The sequence below is a fragment of the Scyliorhinus canicula genome, chromosome 1 (assembly GCF_902713615.1).
Source record: "Scyliorhinus canicula chromosome 1, sScyCan1.1, whole genome shotgun sequence".
NCBI lineage: Eukaryota > Metazoa > Chordata > Chondrichthyes > Carcharhiniformes > Scyliorhinidae > Scyliorhinus > Scyliorhinus canicula.
This window is the reverse complement of record NC_052146.1, coordinates 69,941,114-69,961,636: the sequence shown is the minus strand read 5'-3', so window position 1 is coordinate 69,961,636 and position 20,523 is coordinate 69,941,114. Positions and strand designations below refer to the sequence as shown.

Here is a 20,523-nt window from a genome sequence, read left to right as displayed (position 1 = left end):
CTCTCTCTCTCCCCCCCCCCCCCCCCCCCCCCACAACCCAAAGATGTGCAGGGTAGGTGGATTGGCCACGCTAAATTGCCCCTTAAAAGGAAAAAAAGAATTGGGTACTCTAGATTTATAAAAGAAAAAATTGGATCTTAAACCCCTTAATCCTATGATCTGAGTCGGTCCCATTTATGGTGTTGCAAATGCTACAAGTATAATTCTTGATGGTGAAAGGCAGGCCCGCATTCTAGAAAATAAATTGTTAGCCAAATTGGCTGAGGTTGCAGCCAGATGGAAAATGGTAGACCTGGCCTAATATGTTAATGGGTGTCCTGTAGCTTTACAGTCTTCAAACTTTCTGTCAAAGGCATCGTGCAAGTACTTTGCTTGAGGCAGAATTCTGCACCTCCAGTAGCAAATAAGGCACAACAGGGGTGCCTTTGGAGCTCAGCTATGGTATACATGAGACAAAAGTAGTGGCAGCCTCATGTTGCTTCAAAAGCATTGGACAATGTGTATGTAAGTGTGTGTGTGAAGTTCATTTTGTTCTGTTAGGTAAGAGTTGATTATTGTGTGAAAATATTGAATTCAGCAGGGTTTTGTATTATACCTTGTCCTAGCACTTGGAACTCACATCATGCACTGCCAGAACCTATCTGACTTCTATACTGCATATATATAGTTAAATCCTTTAATGTAGGCTTTCTGGACTGTTTTACAGAAAATGACATTGTCTTTATATTATAGCGGTTGCTTCAAGTGAAAACAGACTGCTATGTGCTGATGACCTTTGGTGTTGTGGGCTGGTTATACGCTTGAGAATTGCACAATGTGGGTGGCAATAGATGAGCAATGGCATAGGAACAATTTTGCACTTGCACAGTGCTTTAAAAGTTGTGATTGGAACTTTTTTTCCCCAGAGGGTGGGGGAGGTTCATACAGAAGTCTAAGAAAAATGTCAATATCCCGCTCTGTCAGCCAGCGTGTGCATCGAGCCTGCAAGCAGAGGAAGGCAAGAGTACTTTGGGTTTCTTGCCTCTTGCTGTTCTTTATCTTTTGAAAAATAAAATTAGAGTACCCAATTATTTTTTCCAATTAAGGGGCAATTTAGTGCGGCCAATCCACCTACCCTGCACATCTTTGGGTTGTGTGGTGAAATACATGCAGACACCTGGAAAATGTGCAACATCCACACAGACAGTGACCCGGGGCCAGGATCGAACCCGGGTCCTCAGCACCGTAGGCAGAAGTGCTAGCTAACCACTGCATCACCGTGCTGCCCTCTGTTCTTTATCCTAACAATAATAATGTTTCTTTATCTACATTTCAGTATTGCAGCATCAGCTGAGCTGCAAGGTAACTGCACCGTTCAATCTGGTTTCAGCTAGCTCCTGCTGACTACAAACGTTGTCTGAATGTCTGGAAACGGCCCCGTTGACTCCTGTGGTATTTTTTGAAAGGTTTCTTCCACATATGCTCTGCAGGTGTATGTCTCTATTTCACTTTCCATCCATAAGCTTTGCTCTACCAGCCTCACAGCACTGGCATTCACTGAAAAGGCAAAAACAACTTCAAAATCAAAACTCCGACCCTCGATGTATCAGCGATGCTGTTGACACTTTTCCACAAAACTCTGTTTGAATTACACTGAATAGCTACAGTTTGTGATCTGTTCCGGTAACCTCCACGCTAATGTGGACATTGTAGTGTTAGCTGCATCTGAACTGTTGAAAAATGGGGATAATAATCTGTTGTTTTAAATTGTTTTTGGAACCGTGTGCAAGGGGTGAGAATGTTTCAATTTGGACCAATTACTGTTCAAATTATAACTTAGAGCCCCTATTTTCAATTGACCTGTTACAGATAGGGATTGTGAATTCCACAGTGGGCTCTTGCCAGTCTCTGAACCATTTCTGTTTATGTTATGGACCATGGAGCATGATGAGGATGCATACAATGATTCTAATACGTCATTTGAGGGGCAAATTCTCAATCTATCAGCAGGAGCAACTGTTTCAAAATCAACCAATCCATAAAATTCAAAACTGAGAAAAAGCTAGCGGCATAAGAAATGCAACAGTGCAAAGCTGAGGCACTAGAAATTTAAATAGAAAAGCACAAAAGCTTTGTGATCTGGGTGACCAGGCACAAGCTGCAAATGGGTATTCATTTGAAGACCCAGATTTTTACATGATATTTGAATTGCAGGGTGTCACTAGCATTTCAGTATTTCTCAGTCTAGCCATTCAAAGGAATTCCTTACAGCAGTAAAGCGTTGAACCTCATGGGACAATCCCGATTGAGGACTTGTTTCCGTATACAAGCATTGCTTCTCTTTCAGATTTAATTGTAATTTTTCTCACACTAATGTTGCAATCCCCATGTAGTGCCAGCTCTTGCTTGGTATCTAGCTTGTGTGAACACTCCGTCTTTCTAATGGCTGTGCTGTAATGCTGATAATCATACTGACTTGCTTTTTATTTAATCATTCTGTATCTAATCTGCCATTCCATCTGCAAGAAATATATCTTATCTGGCTATGTGTCTAATATCAGGCCGATGAACCCATCCATTCCATTTCTCTCTGTTCTGATCTGTGCAACATGTAATTATTCAGAGAGCTCTCTGGGAATTCTGCAGTTTTTTTTACTCCTCACTGGCTGTACAGGCTTGCCTGCTGAGGACAGAATTAAATATTCTCAGTCAGTGGTCTGGAATTTAATTTCATTGTGAGTGTTCAGCAGCCTTGCAGGAGAAGGCTGAGTGGGGGCGGGGGAGGGTGGGAACGAGCAGCTCAAGTGATTGGCAGTGCTTACCACTGGATGGCACAGTACTGTCAGAGTGTGAATGCTGAGGAAAGTTGGAGACTGACCAGTACTCAGCACATCCTCAATGGTAGCTAGTTACATGCATACAGTAGTTATCTGCTCCGGCAGAGATGAACTGTGTGCTTCATTCAATCTGAATATGAATGCATAATACACATGCCAAGACTGCATTCAAGCTTGGAGATCAGTTCTGTTGGTGTAATATAATGATCAAGACTGCATCTCTTTGCGAGCTCAAATAATTTCACCCAAGTAACATCGGCATCGCCATATTGTTCCAGATATGCTCAATCCATCTTGGACCACTCAACTATAAATATGTTTGGGACTCAGCATTAATTATTTTAAACAGAGATTGTGACCTGCACAACATTTTCAAAATATATAACATATTGCAATTTGTATCGCAGAATAAGCAATTGCCAATCTTGCCAATAAAACATCAATGATGGACATAAGAAACTGAAAGCTGGACACAATGTTTAAAAGAATGTCTCACTATTTGAGAACTGTCTGAAGTGATTCTGAAAATAAATGTTTCAACAGTAAATGTGCCTCCTGTTAAATGGCCTAAATACACTAGAGGTCTCAGGCCTCCAGTACTGACACTTTGTGATCTACAAACCTCTGCTTGAGAGGTGAGCTACAGTCTACAGAAGCTGCTTATCCAAATCCATTAAAACTGCTAATCCACTCCACCAAACTATTTTCAGCCCTTTAAAAGCATAGGCTGTGTACTGCACAGGATGCATAGTGCTTGGTTTCAGTATAAAAGGATCTTTCTCAGGTCCTGCACCCCCCCCCCCCCCCCCTATGGCCTTTTAAAGCTCATCATTTTGCTTGTTTACACAGTGTATGTGCAACAGCGAATAGCCATCAGTTGAAATATAAAATATATTCAGAAGAAGTTGGGAGATTCTGTTCTCACTGGGCACCATTTATTAAGGGTTGTTTTTTTAAAAATCAGAGGTAGTGTTTTAGTGTTTACACCGGAGACTCAAATGTACCGCATACATAGTTCATATCAATGAAAAATAAAACTGCCTGGTTAATGACGTGTAATGTGTGAATATATAAATGCCGCACTAAAATATTTTTCAATAAAAAATGACGTGAAATGTGAGTCTGCACATGGAACACAGCACACACCTCATATTTTGCTGCTGGATTGTTTTGAAATGAGTAGGGCGGTTTATTTTGATGCGCAATTGTGGCATTGCTCTCCTTTAACAAGTGTTTTTATTCAGCTCTGCAGTAACAATATTGTAATATAAATACACAATTATTTTCTCCTCACAGTTGCGCCGAATGCAGGAAATGATTGCTCAGATGCAGGCACAGATGCGAATGAAGCCTGCAGATAATGGAGATGGACACTAGAGTGATGAACCAGCTCTGCTTCTATTTACAGGTAAGAGTTATTCTACTCTATTCTGAGACTGAGAGGATTGTAATGAGAGCAGTGGTGGGCAACCTGTAATCAGGCGGCCACATGCAGCCCATCTGGGTTCTGAGTGCGTCCCACCAGTCATTTTGTTGATCATTACCCATGCGCAGGGTTGCCTCGTTCCTCTGATTTCCATCCTCATAGAGACTTTTTTCCAACCAGTAAGACTGAAGCAATTTGCATGTAAAGCAAAGGCAAGTCAGCATTTTACAGCACAGAAAGAGGCCCATGAGATCTGTGTCAGTCTTCAAGAACCTATCTATCCCAATCCCAGCACTTGGTTCATAGCCTTGTATCCTATGGCGGGTGAGAGTAATTCTTCTCTGGGACCACATGGAATTAATAATCTTTATTGTCACAAATAGGCTTACATTCACACTGCAATGAAGCTACCGTGAAAAGCCCCTAATTGCCACATTTTGGTACCTGTTCGGCACCAGGGAAAATTCAGAATGCCCAATTCACCTAACAGCACGTCGTTTGGGACTTAACGTAATTAACAATGTAACAATCCCTCCCTAAACCTACTTCTTAACGCTTGTTAGCATCTGTTCAATTTGTGCTCAAATCTTGAGCAGACACAGGGTACCGCTTACATGAGACCTTTCTACACTGAATCCAGTGCTAGCCACCCCCACCCAAGTCACACTATGCCGAACTAATACTGTAGCTTTCTTTTCATACATATTCAAGTTATCCCCATCTGGAACATTTGTTTGCCAAAATACCACTTGAACTAAAAATTATCCTGGCCAGACTTATCATTCTGATGATTCCACTTCCAAACAAGGGCATGGTGTTCCTGCGACACCTCTCTGTGAATCAGATGGAGCCCGTCGGCAGCAACAGGTCTGCAGCAGCTTCTCTCGGGCATTAAACAATCTCACTTAACCTCAATGTGTGAACAGGCTTGCTGCTCAAAGACTAATGTATGCATTGGTGCAGATGTTGAGTAAATCATGCCACCATTTAATTTAGGAGTGAGCCTTTGGTTAGTGATTGCATGCCTGACCAGGTCAGGAGGTGCAGGGTTTGAACTACCCCCCAAGCAGTCCCAGTGGGTGGAGATCAGTGCTCCGACTCAGAACTCCGGTTAACGTGACATCAGGGGGATACTCCCATCTGGTGATTGTGGGAGCCTGCAAAATTCTCCTAATGTACAGGAAGAACCAGGGCCAGTTAGCTTAGGTGGCTGTGTGGTTCAGAATAATACCAAAACCATGGATTTGGTTTCCATTCTGGCTGAGGTAGACTTGGGGCCTACCTCCTCACCATGCCCCACACTTGAATTGGACTGGTGCTTCTCAAGCTGCATAACCAATTGTCTCTCTAATAGGGGGGGAGATGCCTTCAGTCTCTTTTGGACAATGCCTACTTATAACATGAACCACACCATCGGCTGGTATAAAAAAGTAGTTGCAGTCAAGGAAGGAGTATTCATGTCAGAATATTAATTAGGCTCCACCACATCACACTGAAGTAAAGTCGCTGTAATCCAGATGACCATAGGCTGCTCCACCCTTTAAGTGGGGGAGCTGACTGGTGGTGATTTAACCTGAGGATCACTACACCTCAGGTGAGGGGCCTTCATGATGCGACCCACTCACTAACCTAAGTTGCCGATCGCTGAATCAGAGGCTAGCTACAGGGTTTAACAATTGGAACTGCACTTTCGTAACCTCACTCACAACCTAGCTTCTGGGTGTCCAGCCACCTAAACAATCGCCCACGTGAAGCCAGCTCCTGGACAATCCTGAACAATCATTCACATGCAGCCACCTCTTTTATTTGTGACCGCTCTAGCTGAAGTCCATTTCTTAAAGCACCTTCAAAATGTCTTGATAGAAGTACAGTTCCCCTGGTCTCCCACCGCAATCTCAACAGGAAATGACTGGAACCCTCCAGAGTGAGGCCCAAGTGGCCATCTTTAGCCATTGATGCCAACTCTCTGGACGTTGGGAAGGGCAGAGGGACTTTGAAGAAATCATGTTGAATTTCAGAGCCAGAGTGAGGCACTTCTGGTCGCTAAGAACTGTGTCCATTTCTGCTTTGTGAAAAGGCTGTATAACACCAGAGGATTAATGTCAGAGCTTTTTCAACCAGATCGAAAAGCACAGCTAGATCTTCACTGGAACATTTTGTCTTCTGTTGGCTGAATGGGGTCTTCTGATTGCAAAGCACAATCAAAGAAGCAACAGCTGGAAGGCTGCTGTGAAAAATGATTTATTTTTTCATAAATGTTTAGAATTGTCCAGTTCTACCGCAGAGTTTCTAATTTGGGACAGGAATGTATGTGAAAATATGAGACTTAGGAGAAAATGGGGAAACTCTGTCAGTTGTATTTTAAACAATGCCCCAAAGAATCCTCCCACTGCTTCTGTTTAATTGCTTCCACCTCGGCATGTTTTTCAAGCTATCCAATCAGGCTGTTGTGTGGTTCTGTGGAATTCGAACTGCGGGGCTGGCCAGAGGTCAAATGGACCCACAGATATGTCTGATTTTTTTTTTCCTTTAAATTTCTTTTAGTGCGGGATTTGATGTTTACTTTGCAAAATGCACCAAATTACAAATTCTTGATGTTGTATCTCTGGACAGTTTCCTTTTCATGTGGGTGGTTTGAGTTAGTTTATCTGCAGATAATGACTATGCAATTTTAACAGACAGGACTGGCTGTCAGAGAAATTGTTAACAATGTTGTTTTGCTTCAGCTAAAACCTGCAGCAATATTCCCATTGTTCTAGGCTGCAGAATTGAAATTCCAGTAATTTTAGTCTTTCTTGGAAATCATTAAATCATATGGCACAGAAGGAGGCCATACAGTTTATCATGCCTTTGCTGGCTCTTTGAAAGAGCTATCCAATTAGTCCCACTCCACAGTACTTTCACTATAGCCCTGTAAATTGCTCCCTTTACAGATATATATATTCTGAAAGTTGCCATTGAATTTGTTTCGAACAAGCTCTAAAAGCTTGTAGCATACTCAAGATTGTAACAACATGTGGTGTAAAGTTAATTTTTAATCCTCATTTCTCTCCTGGTTCTTTTTAAATTAAGTTAAATTTATGTCCTCTGCTTACTGGAAACACTTTCTCCCCCCACCTACTCTCGTAATACCCCTACGAATTTTGAATGCCTTCATTAAATCCTCCCTTAACATTCTCTGCCCTGATAAGAACAATCTTAGTCTCGCCACGTAACATAGGAACAGGAGTAGACCATTCATTCCCTCAATCCTGTCCAGCCATTCAATAAGATCTAACTCCATACCCTGCCTTTGGCCAATATCCCTTAATAACTTTGCTTAACAAAAATCTATCTATCTATCTATCTCATATTTAAAATTAACAACTGCTCTAGCTTCATCTGCTATTAGTGTGAGAATTCCAAATCTCTTTTGAATGAAAAAGTGCTTCTTAACATCTCTCCTGACAGTCTGGATCTAATTTTTAAATTATGCCCCCTAGTTTTAGAATCTCCAACTAGTGGAAATAGTTTACCTACCCTATCTTTCCCTGTTAATATCTTAAAAACTTCAATCCGATCACCCCTTGACCTTCAAAATTCTCGAAAAACTCGGCCGGAATTGTGTAATCTCTTAATTTAACCTCCATAATCCATTATCATTTTTGTAAACCTTAATTGTACTCCCTCTAAAGCCAATATATCCTTATGTGATGCTCAGCTGGGTAGCACGGTAGCACATTGGTTAGCACAGTTGCTTCACAGCTCCAGGGTCCCAGGTTCAATTCCTGGCTTGGGTCACTGTCTGTGTGGAGTCTGCACGTTCTCCCAGTGTCTGCGTGGGTTTCCTCCGGGTGCTCCGGTTTCCTCCCACAGTCCAAAGATGTGCAGATTAGGTGGATTGGCCATGCTAAATTGCCCTTTGTGTCCAAAAGGATTAGGTGGGGTTACTGGGTTACAGGGATAGGATGGGTGTTGGCTTAAATGGGGTGCTCTTTCCAAGGGCCAGTGAAGACTCGATGGGCCAAGTGGCCACCTTCTGCACTGTAAATTCTATTCTATGAACTGCTCACAATACTCCCAAGTGGGGGTCTAAAATGGGTTATGTAAAGCTGTAGCATAACCCTGGTGTCTTTGTACTCCAATCCTCTGGGTTATCATTCCATTAGCCTTTTTGATTATTTTATGCACATGTTCTTGGCATTTTAAAGATCTATACACCTGAACCTTCAAGTCTCTTTGGGCCTCCACTGTACTCAACCTCTTCCCATTTAGAAATACCCTGCTGTACCCTTTTTTGGATCCAAAATGGATAACTTGCTTACATTGAATTCCACCTGCCACAATTGTGCCCATTCACCTAGTCTGTCAATATCTTCTTGCAATTTTATGCTATCATCCAGACTATCGACAATGCCCCCTACTTTATATCATCAGCAGATTTGATATATGACTTTCTATACCATCATCCAAGTCGTGAATGAATGTGAATAATTGAGGCCCCAACACAGATCCCTGTTGAACACCACTAGTCACATCCTGCCCTGCCAATTAGAGTACTTACCCATTATCCCCGCACTGTCGCCTGACAATCAACCAATTTCTGAACCATGTCAATAATTTGCCCACAACTCCGTGAGCTTCCATCTTAGTTAACAGTCTCACATGTGGGACTTTATCAAATGCATTCTGGAAGTCCATATAAATAACCTCCATAGACATTTCACTGTCCATTACCTTGGTCACTTCTTGAGATATGTCAGGCATGACCTTCCCTTCACGAATCCATGCTGGGTCTCCCTGATCGACCAAAATCTTTCAATTACCCTATCCCTGATTATAGACGCTGGCATTTTCCCCATCAGAGATGTTAGACTAACTGTCCTGTAATTCCCTGGTTTCCCCCTTTCACCCTTCTTAAAAAGTGGAGTGACTTGCAGTTTTCCAACCCAGAGGGACTACTCTTCAAACTAGGGAACTCTGAAGGATTTTAGTTGGGGCATCTGTCTACAGTGTGCTCCCCTACTTTAACACCCTTGGATAAAAACAATCGGGTCCTGGGGATTTGTCACTCTTTAGTTCCATTAATTTCCTAGTTACTGATACTGTACTTACGTTAATTGTATGAAGTCTTTGCCCTCTATCGACTATCAATTTTTTCAGAACTTCGGACAAGTTAACCTCCTTTTCACCTGTAAAAACCAAGGTAAAGTAATTGTTAAATATGTCTGCCATTTCCCCATTATTAATGACAATATCTCCATTTTCAATTTTTCAGTGCACCTACATTGCTCTTGACCACCCACTTTCCCTTTTATATAACTGTAACATTTATTCTCATTGATTTTGATGTCATCAAAGTGTCTAATCCCAGATACAATTCTGGGAAACATCCCTGCATCCTTTTCCAAGACCTTGACAGAGTGTAGTTTTCAACTTCATCATTTGGTTGATGAACTAGCAAAGCAGATCCCATGACTGTTATAGACCCATTTTGTTTTCCTTTTCACTGTGCTCTGTAACAGGCAGCCTATTCACTTCACTGATTTTCTGGCCCAGTGGTAAAGATGACAGTAACCCCAAGCAGTAATTCTTGTGTATCATTCTCCAGTTAAATTTTTCAAGCAAGTGGAATGAGCTGAAAGGAATTCATCATAGGACAGAGTTAGAAATATAGAGCCTGGCGACTTAAAGATCAATGATATTTTGGCCTACAAAGGAGTGGAACATCAAGCTTACTCTGTCATTCAATATGATCATGGCTAATCACCTACTTGAATGCCTTTTCCTCCACACTATTTCCATATCTCTTTTTGTCATTGACATTTAAAAATCTGTCAATCTCTGCTTTAATCAAAGTTAATGACTGTACTCCATCAATCCTCTGGGGTAGAGAACTCCAAAGATTTAGTCTTCTGTATAACCAAGTTCTCCTGATCTCGGTCCTAAGTGGCTTGAATTTTGAAATTGTGTCCTGTGGTCTAGACTCCCCAACCAGTGGAAGCATCTTATCTGCATCTATCCTGTCTATCCCTTCAAGTATTTTGTAACTTTCAGTGAGATCACCTCTCATTCTTTCAAATGAGAGAGAATACAGGCCCAGTTTCCCTGATCTCTCTCTTCATAAGACAGTCTGCAATCCCAGGAATAAGTCTGGTGAACATGCACGCACTCTATGGCACACACTCTCTATGGCAGTAATTTCCTTCCTAAGGATAGGGAAGCAAAACTGCGCACAGTACTCCAGGTGTAACCTGACCTAACCAAGGTTCTATACTTTCTACACTTGTACTGGGATGGCACAGTAGTTAGGACTGCTGCCTCACAGCAGCAGGGACCTGGTTTCACTTCTGACCACTGGTAACTGTGTGGAGTTGGCACAGTCTTCCTGTATCTGTGTGGGTTTCCTCCGGGTGTTCTGGTTTCCTCCCTTAGTCCAAAGATGTGCAGGTTAGATGGATTAGCGACTCCAAATTGTCCCTTGGTCTTCAACACTTAGATGGAGTTACAGGGGAGTGGGCCTAGGTAAGGGTGCTCTTTCAGAGGGTTGGTGCAGACTCGAAGACCGAATGGCCTCCCTCTGTACTGTAGGTATCCTATGATTTCTTTCTATGAATTCCTCTTGTGATAAAGGCTAACACACCATTAGCCTTCTTAATTGTTTGCTGCACCTGCATGATAGCTTTCACTGACTTCTTGATGAGGACACACAAGTTTCTTTGTACATCTACACTTTGTAATCTCTCACCATTTAAGAAATACTCTTCACATCTGTTCTCCTACTAAAGTGGATAATTCCATATTTTTCTACATATTCTAGTTAACTATTAAAATCCTTTGTGAATGGAGATTATGGGCGCGATCGTCCGGCCACGCTGCGCTGGGAAAGCATCTCGCTGCGGCGCAGAGGCATAGCCACGCACCAGGTTCTCACTGCCACGGTGCCAAGCTGCCATTTTTTTTTGCGCCGTGCGATTGGGTCGGGTTTGCCCACCATGGGTATTGTGTGGTGCCGCGGACCCTCCCATGTTCCTTTTGGGCTGGGGGGCGGTCGGGTATTTTCCTTGTTAGCCTCTGAGATTGGGACATTATTTTAAAATGGCGTTCCGATCTCTCGCTATAACAGGGATTTCTGGCGAGCAGAGCTCCCCGTTGTTAAAAAATGGGCTTCAGCCGCTCATTCCCCGTTTCGTCCCCTTATTCAACACGAGTACGTTGAATACACATGTGTTTCTCAGCACTGCGAGTGCCAGGAAACAAACGGCTAAACACACTCTGAGAGGACTTTGATCCCTTTTGGGAAGATCGCGCCCTATATTTTGTTTTGACTTTGTATTTAGGGAATTTTTATTGAACTCTGAATATAATTTTCCTGCATTGCACTTCATAAAATCGAAGAGGTTTTTCAGCCTATTGTACTTTTTGTGAGTCCTTTTGGAAACGCAATTCAATTACTCCCAATCACCTCTTACCCCATAACCTCTAATTTCTTTTTAAAATAAAATGTATATTGAGTTCCATTTTAAACACAGATATTGAATCTGCTTTTAAAGCCCTTTAAGGCAGCGCATTCCAGATCATAACTTGCTGTTTTAAAAATTCTCTCCTATTTTTGGACGATTTTGGGATTCATCCAAGAATTTGAACCACATCCTCAAGCATTTTAGCCAACAATCCTAAAGTGAAAATCATACCTTTAAACCAACAAATTGTTGATTGGCGGGGTCTACCAGCCTTGGCAGAAGGCAATGTGAAGTTAAAATATCAGTTCAGTCCTGGTCTATGCTGGATTTACATCAGCCAAGGTTAGGAGATAATTCATGCACTTAGCTGTTCTCCCTCCACATAAGAATACTAGGTGAGCCTCTGAGGCATATTCATGCACCATCTAGCTATCAGAATGTTTTGGATCCTGTAATCAGGTTTAATTCTTGCTCCTTCATGGATATCCTAAAAACAAGTGAAAGTCGCCAAGCATGGAGCTTCATTAAAATAGTGAACATTGAGTTCTACCCTAAGACTCAGTTGCTGTAAGCAGTTTTCATTGTGGAACTGAAATATAGACTGAGGAAGCATGATCCTCTATTGCTATTTTAAGTCGGTCAATATCAGTGTGAGTAATGGTAAGGGCACTACATTTTCGCAAAGAGAAAGATTGCCATAGGGCCATATTTATGTTTGCTGAGTAGCGGGTTATGATGTTTCCTGTGGATGAAGAGCATGAATGGCATTCTTTATATATAGACTCAAAAGAATGGTCAGAACAGGCAGATGGAACTTTACAAAACTATAGCCCAGTATGATGTACCACCTTCAGGAGAGGAAAACAGGAATGGAATTCCTTTTTGATATAGAGCATAGAATGGTTGCTTAGAAATGAGAATTGGAACCGAATGCATCAAAGCACAAGGTAGGCATGCATATTCTGTCAAGTTATCCACATTTGGACCCCTTATAGCAAATAGTGGATGCATGTCTGTTCAAAATTCTGCACCATCTGATTCACCATTGAATGATAAAGCACAGAAAGAGGCCACTTGGTTCATCACATCAATGCCAACTCTTTGAATGAGCCATCCAGTTAGTTCCACTCCCCGGCTCTTTCCCTGTTGTTCTGTTTTATTACCTTTAGGTATTTATCCAGTTTATTTCTGAATGTCGCCTCTGGTTCTTATACCTGTCATCACTGGTTCTTATGCCTGACATCTTAAATATGTGTCGTCTGGTACTTGCTATTGATCCTTTTGTGGTTTTTGTGGAAACTGCAATCAAGTTTCCTCTTAACCTTGTCTGCTCTAAGGAGAACTTCAGCTTTTTCAGTCTCTCCGCACAAGTTAAGCTTCCATCTGCGGTAATATTCTAGCAAATCTCTACTGCATCTTCTCTGAGCTCTTGATATCCTATTTTGGATCGTGATGCCCAGAATTGAACACCAATGGTGTGGAATTTATTGTAGTCTGAGCACCATAATGGCACTGAAAACTTGTTTTGTCCCTCTGGAAGTTCACATTGTTCATTAATTGTTCGTTAACATTTCAGCATAGTATTACATCCCGTGGCATCATAATGAGCTTTCCAGCACTTGTAATAGTTCAGAAAATGAAAAATTACTTATAAACAAATATATTAATTTCAATGTAGTGGTAGGGTTACTGGATAAAATTGTATACATGACTTACTCAAATGTAGTATGGTAAGTTCATAATGCTATTGTATTTTTCTTTGTAGGGATAGAGTGTAATGCAAGTCTCTTGTTTGCAATCACTCTTGATGTCTCTTGGAGTCAATGGTGACTGTATGAGTTAATGGCAAAACAGAAGAGGAAACGATCTTCACAAACCTTGCATGGGATTTCTTTATCATTCTATTGTAATCACAGATATATTTTCTACCTTGCCTATTTGTACTGCTACTTGATCACAATGGGAACCTTTTTACGGTTTTTATATAGCGTGTAAACCTTCATGTATTGTTGCTGCATATGTCAAGCTTTCACAGCCATCTAATCCCTTTCCCCAAGTGGCAGATTTTGGTGGGTTTCACAGAACCTCCCTCCACATCACAAAAATACTCATCAAATGAGGTGGAAGTACAGCCAAGAGTGCTACCCAATGGAATCCCTGAAATGAATTGGGTTAAATGCAGCAGAAACGTAGGCATTGCACCAACCTTCACTTTAATTTGCCAATAAAGCAAAAATATACTGCTGACAAAGACCCAAAATGCCAACTGAATTAAACACCACAATCATTATCCTCTCCAGCTAATTGGCACAGTTGCTTTGTGTCACAAGTAGTATCCATGCTGACAAGTTCACTGATAAGTGAACACCAGTTAATGGCGCTAATTCCCTTCCCCGTCATTATTTTTTAGACTTTGACGAATAGCCAAAGTAAACTAACAGTAACCCATTTGCTTGCCAATCTGCAACAGATGCATCTGAAATGCTTACTCATGATTTGTGGCAGACTCGGACTATTTTCAAATTATTTTACATCAGGTTATATGCCTCAAAGATTTAGTGCCAGCAAATGTGCTTTTGCAAAATTCTGCGATGTGAAACTCTGTAGTTAAACCTCATAATTCAGTGCTTCTTGAAATCAAGATGCCGACATGCCACAGATTCCTTTAAATTCATAGTGCACTCTAACATCGAGAAATTCAGCTGTACTGTACATACATTAGCTGTGCATTTTTAAAAATTTTACTTTCATATTTTTGATATCTTAAAGCCCGTTTTTGCTCCAAGTTTGTGAAATGAAAGGTGCTTGGTGTTTTTAGTTCAGTTGATCGCAATCTTGCATAGATGTCAAGAGCTTGTGGATTCAAGTCATTGCATTCTGAGACTTAAACCTGCAATCTAAGGTTGGCACACCAAGGTTACCACATTATTGAAGATGCTATTGAACTTTGGTGGCTGAGTTGAACAATCGTAGCCCTTTCCAACAAGGTGTTATGCCAGCATCCTGGCCAATGGTCTTCCCTCAATTAATACTCACAATAACAAATGACCTGTTTATTTACCTCAATCCTGTTTGTAGCACCTTGCAATGTGTAAAGTGGCTACCGTGTTTAACAGGAACATGCACTTAAAAGGAATGAATTAACTGGGAAGCACATTGAAAGATTTGAGTGTTCTAGGTATTACTTAAATGTAAATCTCTTCTTTGTGAACATATTCTAAGCCAGGCTACTGATTGGCTTTATTATAATTGGTACAGAATTTCTTTACCAATTTTTAGAGGATCACATGGCACAGATTTCTCCCCCCACAAAAAACGCAATTCTGTTACTTTGATTATTGAATTGGTGTTGGAATCATAATATTGTAAGATTAGTGAAATCTGCTTTAAATGAAGCATTTGAGTACACGGAGTCTGAAGCTTCATTGCTTGTACAAAGATCTGTGATATAAAGGATAATGCATAAATGGAACTGCTAAACATTTCAGAATTTTCGAACTAAACTAAATTCTGATTTTCTGTCTGTATTTCCAGCACCAATTTATTTTCTATTAGAACAATTAAAGCAAGTTTATTGGTCCTGTAAAGCTCCTCCATGATGCAGCCTTATCAATCAATTCATAGCCTTCAACTAACTAGACTGTTCACCTTGCATGATAAAACTGCAGATAGTGTAACAATTATATACTTGATTTGCACCTCCTGCACTGTGCATCTTCCTTTAATGCAATTATTTTTTGGGTACGGCACAATACCTATCAAGTGCTGTTCTTTTAAATGGCTGACTTTAACATTCAAGGTCTCTTCAGCAGTCTAGTGAGTGTCTATAGGTGGAAGCCTCCCAAGCCAGATATTATGCATCTTGGTTTTGAAAGTGAAGATTCAAAAACACTAAATACTTGGCTTGTCCTTCAAGGGACTGTTGACTATGGGGCAATATTGTCTCAGGAGTTGTTCACTTACCGAGAACTGACCATCTGAGTACAGACAAGCTTTTGCATTAACGTGGCAGCTGTGTTCATTATGTATGAGTTGAGTGTACTACAGAATGAGCTGCATTCCATTTGTGCTAGGAGGGAAAACCCTAGATGCTTATTTCAGTGTTTGTCATACTGTTTTCATATCCAGACATTGGTATGTTCATCAATTGCCTTATAATTGACAGTTACACTACTTTCTTTTGGTAAGGGGAATGGGATTGGTTTTGTTTGGCTTGATGCCAATAACCTGCCTTTAGGAGCTTTTGTTAGTAATTTCAAACATACTCATAAAATGCTTTTATCTTTATACACTACATTTGCTTTTGTATCAAGTAGTCAAAAATAAATTGTACAGCACTGAGCCAAATGACTCTTTTATCATTTCATATTTAACCTGCATTTCTCTCAAAGCCTCCATCAGCCACAAGAGCAGGATTGTGTTGGTCACTGGCTACTGTCTGACCATATAATAGATGCCAGGTGAGTAGAAGGGACAAAACTGCTTACAGATGTTTTTGCTTATTTGTTCTTGTGAAATAGGATATTTAATTTTTTTTTTAAAATACTTTTTATTGAAAAATTTTGAATTTATACAACAACATCAAACCATACTAAAATACCAACAATGACAATGACAACAATCATGAACCTTCGCCCCTCAATGAACAACCCAACATATTAACAACAACTTAAATTAACACAATGTTAAGTTACATAACCGTAGCGGGAAAAAAAATAGAAACTATAATAAGGAACCCCCCCCCCTCTCTCTCTCTCTCTCTCTCTTTCCCCCCCCCCCCCCCCCGGGTTGCTGCTGCTATTGACCAAGATACCTATCTTTGAGCCAGGAAGTCCAGAAAAGGCTGCCACCGTTTATAGAACCTTAGTACTGATCCTCTCAGGGCAAATTTGACCCTTTCCAACTTTATAAATCCCGCCATGTCATTGACCCAGGTCTCCACACTTGGGGACCTCGCACCCTTCCTCTGCAGCAAGATCCTCCGCCGGGCTACTAGGGACGCAAAGGCCAGGACACCGGCCTCTTTCGCCTCCTGCACTCCCGGCTCCACCGGAACTCTGAAAATCGCGAGTCCCCACCCTGGTTTGACCCTGGATACAACCACCGTCCCCGCCACCCCCTTCCAGAATTCTTCCAGTGCCGGGCATGCCCAGAACATATGGGCATGATTCGCTGGACTCCCCGAACATCTGGTGCACCTGTTCTCACCCCCAAAGAACCTACTCATCCTAGTCCCGGACATGTGGGCCCGGTGCAGCACCTTAAATTGGATGAGACCATGCCTTGCACATGTAGAGGAAGAGTTGACTCTCTCCAAGGCATCCGCCCAAGTCCCGTCCTCTATCTGCTCCCCAAGTTCCCCCTCCCATTTAGCCTTCAGCTCCTCCACTGACGACTCCTCCACCTCCTGCATTACCTTATAGATGTCAGACACCTTCCCCTCTCCGACCCACACCCCCGAAAGCACTCTGTCCATCGTCCCCCACGAGGGCAGCAAAGGGAATCCCTCTACCTGTCGCCTAGCAAACGCCTTTACCTGCAAGTATCTGAACATGTTCCCTTGGGGAAGCCCAAATTTATCTTCCAGTTCCCCCAGGCCCGCAAACCTCCCGCCAATAAACAGGTCCCTCAATTTACTAATGCCCACCCTTTGCCACCCCCTAAATCCCCCATCCTTGTTCCCTGGGATGAACCGATGATTGCCACCCAATGGAGCCTCCATCGAGCCCCCTGTTTCCCCCCTATGCTGTCTCCACTGTCCCCATTTCTTAGGGTCGCCGCCACCACCGGGCTCGTGGTATACCTCTTAGGGGAGAGCAGCAACGGTGCCGTTACCATGGCACCCAGGCTCGTACCTCTACATGACGCCATCTCCATTCTTTTCCACGCCGCCCCTCCCCCCTCCATCACCCATTTACGCACCATTGACACATTGGCCGCCCAATAGTACCCCAAAAGGTTGGGCAGCGCCAGCCCGCTTCTATCCCTCCCTCGCTCCAGGAAAACCCTCTTCACTCTCGGAGTCCCATATGACCACACAAAGCTCAAGATACTGCTAGTCACTCTCCTAAAGAAGGCCCTGGGGATGAAGATGGGCAGGCACTGAAAGAGGAACAAGAACCTCGGAAGCACCGTCATTTTGACGGACTGCACCCTCCCCGCCAACGACAATGGCAGCATGTCCCACCTCTTGAACTCCTCCTCCATCTGATCTACAAGCCTGATGAAATTATGTTTGTGAAGAGACCCCCAGTCCCTGGCCACCTGCACCCCCAGGTACCTAAAACTCTCCCCTGCCCGCCTAAGCGGGAGCCTACCAATTCCTTCCTCCTAGTCTCCAGGGTGCACCACAAACACCTCACTCGTGCCTAAATTTAGTTTATAACCTGAAACGGTCCCAAACTCAGCTAGCAGCTCCATCACCCCCGGCATCCCTCCCACCGGGTCCGCCACAGACAGTAACAGGTCATCGGCATACAACGACACCCTATGTTCCTCCCCCCCTCGCACCAAACCTCTCCACCTCTCTGAATCCCTCAACGCCATCGCCAGCGGCTCGATTGCCAATGCAAACAACAAGGGGGACAGGGGGCAACCCTGCCTGGTCCCTCGGTAAAGCCGGAAGTACGACCTCCTCCCACTCGTGGCCACGCACGCCATTGGGGCCTCATATAGCAGCCTCACCCATCTAATAAACCCTTCACCAAATCCAAACCTCCCCAACACCTCCCATAAGTACCCCCACTCCACTCTATCGAAGGCCTTCTCCGCATCCAGCGCCACCACTATCTCTGCCTCCCCCTCAATCGCCGGCATCATGATGACATTCAACAATCTCCGCACATTTGTGTTCAGCTGCCTTCCCTTCGCAAACCCTGTCTGTTCCTCGTGTACAACCCCTGGCACACAGTCCTCTATCCTGGCACACAGTCCTCTATCCTGGTGGCCAGGATTTTTGCCAGCACCTTGGCATCTACGTTGAGGAGAGATATGGGCCTGTATGAACCACACTGCTGGGGGTCCTTGTCCCTCTTTAAGATTAACGAGATCAGCGCCCGCGACATCGTCGGGGGCAAAGTCCCCCCTTCCCACGCTTCATTAAGTGTCCGCACCAGCAAGGGGCCCACTAGGTCCACAAACTTTTTATAAAATTCCACCGGGAACCCATCCGGCCCTGAAATAGGATATTTAATGATCGCCCGAAGGAGAAGAAGCTTCTTAAAAATGCCTGTGAAATTAACATTATTTGTTGTGCAAATCGTACCAAGACCTCAATCTCACAGCTGACAAGTGAACAGTAATGAAAGATGTCTCCATTTATAAGGGTTTTGCTCACCACCAAGGGTCGGTTGCCAGAAGTAGTCATTAAGATGTGTTGATACTGAGTGAGTGAGATGTATGGGCTACAATGTAACATGAGTCTGTATAGTGATTTGAAATATGGTTCCTTGTTTGTAGACTCTACCCACATAGTTGCTCATTGATTTATTAAAGGAAGTTGTGTTGATATTTCCTCAATGATCTTTGGGAGGTTAGCCAAAGCGAAGCTAAGGAAATAGCTTCCACTTAGTCCTCAGAAGCAGTTAGTTGGCTCGGTAGTGGATATGTAAACAATCATTCAGTCACCAGAAAATGTTAAACCATCAAATGACAGATTTCTCGCTGGTATTGCAGTTTCTCTGAACATACTTTAAGGATGAGGGAAATTTTGCCTAGTCTAGTCGCAGTTTTAATTTATTTTTCTAGGTATGTCTAAACAGCGGCTAAGTTTTGACAACTACTATTTTGTTACATCTCTCCACATCTCATTAGCAAAGGAAGTCTGATCTTGGAGGTTTCACTTAAATGAGTTAAAATTGCAGTGCTGAGGGATAGTCAGAATGAAAAATGATACTTGTGCATCCAGTGGAAGGGAGGAAAAGATTGGAGGATAGGTTGTTCAGAGTATCTGATGCGTACTTGATGAAACCATTTATGAAGTGAGATTGAGCAAGCCTTGGGAGCAAAGAGACAGAAAAGAGAGAGAACTAATGTTTTAAATGAGAAATATGGCAAGTTATCAAGAAAATAAACAACAAAATACTGTTGTATAATCTTTACATGTGTGTACTTTGTCCCTAATCAAACTTACAAACAAGTATAAACAAGCAATGGTAATCTTTTGAACTGCGCAGACAAACCTTCCACCAATAAATAGTATGTCCTGGAGCCAGGTCTACAGCCTCTTATCTATGTATGAACTTGCCTCATGTTTTCTTAAATATCAATTAGACTTTGTACTCTTAAAGCGGAAAACGTTAACTTCAAGGGAAAAATATGTTCGGGCGGGCAAGACCCCACGTGTAAGGAAGGTAATGCTAGAGTGGAGCCGGGGAGAGGGCGGGCTGGCGCAGCCAACTTTCAGCAACTATTACTGGGTGGCTAACATAGCCATGATCAGGAAGTGGGTGGTGGGGGAGGGGTCGGCGTGGGTGCAGATGGAGGCGGCTTCTTCTAAGGGCACCAGCTTGGGGGCATTGGGAACTGTGCCTCTGCCGCTCCTGCCGGCGCAGTACTCCACCAGCCCCGTGGTGGTGGCGGCCCTGAGAGTTTGGGGCCAGTGGAGGCGGCATGTGGGAACAGTAGGAGCATCGGTCGAGGTCCCAATTTGTGATAACCACCGGTTTGCCCTGGGGAGTATGGATGGCGGGTTCCGGGTATGGCGGAGAGCGGGGATTGAGAGGATGGGGGATATGTTTATAGAGGGGAGCTTTCCGAGTATGAGGGCGCTGGAGGAAAAGTTTGAGTTGGCGAGGGGAAACAAATTCAGATATTTGCAGGTGCAGGACTTCGTAAACAG

General features: G+C 42.9%; 1 protein-coding gene across 3 annotated transcripts in view; it reads left to right on the top strand.

The window, feature by feature from the left end:
* Positions 1-16,026, top strand: part of zgc:63587 (uncharacterized protein LOC393431 homolog) — a 183,321-nt gene extending 167,295 nt beyond the window's left edge. For all 3 annotated transcript variants that reach the window (XM_038792952.1, XM_038792947.1, XM_038792958.1), the window contains 2 exons: positions 4,113-4,224; positions 13,450-16,026. In XM_038792952.1, coding sequence (XP_038648880.1) covers positions 4,113-4,193 — 81 coding nt within the window. In that variant the 3' untranslated portion in view covers positions 4,194-4,224; positions 13,450-16,026. The remainder of the gene's footprint in view (positions 1-4,112; positions 4,225-13,449) is intronic.
* The last annotated feature ends 4,497 nt before the right edge of the window (positions 16,027-20,523 follow it).